The 5,395-nt window shown below is 30.3% G+C and overlaps 1 protein-coding gene across 1 annotated transcript; it reads right to left on the bottom strand.

Annotated features, from left to right (window-relative positions):
- LOC146884575 (uncharacterized) lies at positions 1 to 2,452 on the bottom strand. The gene is made up of 2 exons (XM_085675337.1): positions 1,282 to 2,452; positions 1 to 1,174 (listed from the first exon to the last, which is right to left on the bottom strand). Exons 1-2 carry the CDS (start codon positions 2,129 to 2,131, stop codon positions 1,140 to 1,142), a joined length of 885 nt encoding a protein of 294 aa, XP_085531463.1. The 5' UTR covers positions 2,132 to 2,452; the 3' UTR covers positions 1 to 1,139.
- Positions 2,453 to 5,395: the final 2,943 nt, after the last annotated feature.

Genomic DNA, 5,395 nt, shown 5'->3' on the forward strand with positions numbered 1-5,395 from the left:
CTGGATAACCAATGAAAAATCCACTGATTGTTCTTTCATCCAGTTTCTTTTCTTGCGGATTGTATATTCTTACTTCTGCCTGACAACCCCAAACATGCAGGTGTCTCAAACTGGGTTTCCTATTCGTCCATAACTCAAAAGGAGTCTTTTGAACAGCTTTACTAGGAACCCTGTTCAACAAATACATGGCAGTCTTTAAAGCATACATCCACAATGATACGGGTAAACATGAATTACTTAACATACTCCTAACCATATCCATTAAGGTTCGATTACGCCTTTCTGATACACCATTTTGTTGTGGTGTGCCTGGCATTGTGTATTGAGCACAAATACCACGTTTCTCAAGGAACTTAGCGAACGGACCAGGGTGTTGTCCACTTTCATCATATCTTCCATAATACTCACCACCTCTATCAGACCTTACGATTTTCACCTTTCTGTCTAATTGCCTTTCCACTTCATTTATATAAACTTCCAAGGCATTTACTGACTGAGATTTCTCATGCAGTAAATAGACATGTCCATAACGCGAAAAATCATCAATAAAGGTGATGAAGTACTTCTCTTTATTGAAAGAATTTACATCAAACGGACCACATATATCGGTGTGTATGATTTCAAGAAGCTGAGTGCTTCTCGTGGCTCCTTTCTTTGTGTGTTTAGTTTGTTTGCCTTTAATACAATCCACACACACATTCAGATCAGTAAAATCTAAATCCGGAAGGATTTCATTCTTTACTAATCTTTGCATTCTTTCTTTGGAAATATGTCCCAAACGTTTATGCCACAAGAAAGCAGATCGTTCATCCACTAAACTACGTTTAGTGCCAACATTGTGATGCACAGTCATAAGAGTTTCAGCATATAAATTATCCAAATTCAATTTATATAAACCATCATAAAGTGTACCAGATCCAATCATAAAAGTACGCTTAAACAAACTGAAACAACCATTCCCAAACTTAAAAGAATATCCAGCAATATCAAGCTTAGACAAAGAAATTAAATTCCTAGTGATACTAGGTACATAAAAAGTATCCATAAGGTCTAAGTGATATCCAGTGTCGAGGATTAGACGATAAGTCCCGACCGCTTCCACTGGAACTTTCTCTTTATTGCCCATGAAGACAAACTTCTCATTTGGGTTTATGGTTCGGGTTGTAAGAAATCCCTGCATCACATTAGAAACATGAGTCGTACATCCAGAATCAATCCACCACGTATTATGGGGAACTTCAGTTAAGTTTGATTCAAAACATACATAAGCATTATGCTCACCTTTCTTTTCGAACCAAGCCTTACGCTTTATGCAGTCCTTCTGGAAATGTCCAGACTTCCCGCAGAAATGACATTTGTCATTTTTCTTCTGGATTTTGGTTGAGGACTCGTCAATCTTCAGTGGTCCTTTACCCTTTCCATGTTTCTTAGCAACTTTCTTTCCAACAGCTCCTTGATTCTTCACATACTGAATAGAGTGGCTTCCTAAGTTCTTCAGTCGGGTCTCCTCCTGAACTAGCATACTGTGCAATTCATGCACATTCCACTTGTCTTTCATGGTGTTGTAGTTCATCTGGAACGGACCATACTCAGACGGTAATGAGTTCAGAATGAACTGCACGAGAAAACCTTCATCCACTGCCATTCCTAAAGACTTAAGTCTTGCTGCGATATTTGTCATCTCGATCACATGCTCATGCATAGTACGCGAACCGTCAAACTTCATAGTGGTCAACGTACTCATCAGTGTCCCAGCGAGAGACTTATCAGCAGTTTGGGAGCGCTCTTCCACAAATTTCATAAATTCTTTTGCGTCATCAGTTTTGGGAAGAGCTGACTTTATATTACTTGCTATGCTCATTCTCATAAACATTAAGCTAAGTCTGTTTGATCTTACCCAGGCTTTATAATGGGTTTTCTCTTCATTGCTACTAGCATCCGTGATAGCAGCCGGCTTTTCAACTAGAAGAGCTAGATCAAGATCCAACACACCTAAGTGAAATTGGACTTGCTCACTCCAGTCAGGGAAATTCAACCCATTAAAGACTGGAACAGACGAAGCAAGCGCGTGTAAAGATACCGGAACAGAGACTGCAATTAACACATGCCTAACATTAATGCTTTGAGTCATAAAACTAAACGTAAAAACAGATTCAGATATAAACAATCATTCTATGCATACTAATGTTCTCCTTTGGGAGATCCACTAATACACAAACATAAGCATAATGATGCTAATCATATTATAACATTATTGATAATTAAAATATGCATCAACTAGAATCACCTACTACCTTTGGGTATATAAATAAAACTAGTGACGCATACAAAATTATCTACAATCATGTTCATTAATTATGAGAACAATTAATCAACCTTTGGGCGATCCTTAAATGTCTTATAATTAATGAATTTTAATTAACCCATAAATTTAATTATTCATAATTTAGCATCCATACTATGGGTAATTAAAATAAAAACATTAATAATTTGAAATCATATAAACTTTAAAATTTTGGCCACTTTGGTGACTAACAAAATTTATCATACTTAATTTCAAATAAATAAATACACATTTAATTGCTATAAACTTTATATAGCATCTTCATTAATTTTAATTTAACAATAACAAACATAAATATTATTGCAAATTAAAATAAAATTATTAATTATTTATATAATAAAATAATTAATATTAATTTTATTAGTGACATCAACTAATAAAAGCATTACACTTTAATTTTAATAAATAAATTAGCGGAATGTAACTTCACATGGTGGTGCACGTTCACACAATAATAGCATACGTTCACGGTACTGGTTTTATGCCATTCACACATTATGCCATATTACTTGCACAGGTAATGGTTCTAAACTTTCGTTCACACGTTCATTCACACTTTCATTCACACAGGGTAGTGGTTTTAACGGCACACTTTCATTATTCCAAATTAAAATAATAATAATAATAATAACACTTTTGCACATAACAGTATTATTATATCTTCATTCAATTGCCAATTAAAAACAAAACACCATTACAGTAAATTACAGTAAAGCACGCGCACGCATAAATTCTGATTAATGGCAACATTTCAATGGCAGCAGCGAAAAACGGTAAAATCCCTAAAACTTTAATTAGGGTTCATAAAAAATGGAAACAAACATCATAAGAGGAGAATCATAAATCCTACAACATTGGCTCTGATACCACATGTAAAACTTAATTAAGGATCTTTAAGATTTATAATTCTCACACGATAAATCATAATAGAGCACTAACCTTGATCCATGAGAGATCCTGTGAATATGCGTTCTTCAGTTTATAATCTTGTGTGCTCTTCAACCACCGTTTCCCAATCTATCTTTTTGCCTTTCTTTCTCTTCTCACACGTACTTGATGGGTTACAGTGAAAAGAACCTTATGGCCAGAGACAGAACCCCAATTCCTTTTATAAACCAACGTCCATCAAGTTGGTTTTTATTTTATCTTTATCTTTATTTTATTTTATTGTCACTTCCCATAATAATAACCAATAAGTCTTTATATTTTATTAAATCACAATTGGGCCCATCATAATATTTCAAATGAGTCACTAATAGAATTAATTCGTCAATTAATTCTAACAGTAAGATGAGTAAGTTAATCTAAGTTCAAGAATTATCACTTTTAGGATCATTCTTGGTTGTAAGTAGTTAGAAATTAGTGTGTTCTAAAAGCAAATAGATTTACTTAAAAAAAGTTGGTGGAAACAAAATTATCGCCAAATTGTGATTATTCTTAGAAAATTTTGAATTCAAACTTTTTTCTTTTGCATTGTTGTTGTATATATTGACTTTGAAATGATTGACTTAACTTCACTTTTGATATTGGTTGGTTTTGTGTTTTTGTAGTTTTTACATAATTCATTCAATCTATCTCAATATTGTTTTTGTTCTTATCGGGATTTGACATGTGGACCTTTGGACAGGTGATAAGATATGAATGGATGGAAAAATCTTAATGTATGTTCCTGAGGACTATAATAAAGAGAAAAAATCATCTGCAAAAGATCCTCCAACTCTCAATTTAGTAAGATAGTTTGAATTTTTTATAGTAAAGGAGAATGAGTATGAGAGGGTGTATATAAGTTGGGAATACTAGATATATTTATAGGACCTTTTGGGTCTTGGATCCATATGATAAAACAAGTAATGTAATATAAAACAATATCAGTAAAATAACGACTTACCTCAAATAAACAACAACAACAACAACAACAACAACAACAACAATAATAATAATAATAATAATAATAATAATAATAATAATAATAATAATAATGTTACACCTTACTTGATATACCAAATATATCCTGTAAATATTTGGTATCAAGGATATCAAGATGTAATCAAATTACCTAGATTTATCATAATTACCGTTGATATGTAAATATTTGCTCCAATAGATATATCTTATAATATTTTATAGTCTTTTTGGTGATAAGGTTAATTAGACCTTATTATGTCGCATTACTTAGCCTTATCTATTAGATCGGGTAAGTTCACTTTAAAAATTTAAAGACAAATTTTGAAAATTTAAATTTTATTAATATGTTCATACTGCTTAAATGAATTTGTAAATATAGTTCTAAATTTTATTTCACAGTTATATGTATATGTCTTAAATATTTAGTTCTTATGTGTTTAATTTCTTTTATATATATATATATATATATATATATATATATATATATGTATATGTATGTATATGTATATGTATGTACCAGTATTTTGATTATTTATTTTAGGGTTAATTATGTTTTTTATTTTTTGACTTTAAGATAAAATTATAATTAGTCCATCTTCAAAGTTTTTGTTCAATTTAGTCTTCAATCTAAAAAAATATGTAGATCTAGTCCTTTTAACCAGATTTTGCTAAATTTAGTTAACGTTTCAAATTTGTTAAGATTACACCACCGTTTGACACATCTTCGTTTTAAGTTTTAATGTTAATCATAATAAACTTAACAAAATTTGAGTAAAAAAATTAAATTAATGCATTTCTTAAATTGAAAATTCAAATTAGGCTATTAAACCTAAATTTCAAAGAAAGACTAATTTTAATATTCACTAAAAATTAAAGGACTTAAAATATATTTAAGTCTTTATATATATATATATATATATATATATATATATATATATATATATATATATATATATATATTTATTTATTTATTTATTTATTTATTTGTCATTTGTCAATACATTTCTCAATAAAATTTCTCATTAATACTAATTAAGATATGTTAATCTAAAAATACTTGATAAAGTTTACAGTTTACCTGAAAATTAAACTACTAAAGTTTTTAATCAATGTTTTATAGGAACACAATTCATTTTAGATATTTTA

This window comes from Vigna unguiculata, chromosome 7, assembly GCF_037176805.1.
Source record: "Vigna unguiculata cultivar grain cowpea cultivar isolate G323 ecotype 2 chromosome 7, ASM3717680v1, whole genome shotgun sequence".
In the NCBI taxonomy this organism is placed as follows: Eukaryota; Viridiplantae; Streptophyta; class Magnoliopsida; order Fabales; family Fabaceae; genus Vigna; species Vigna unguiculata.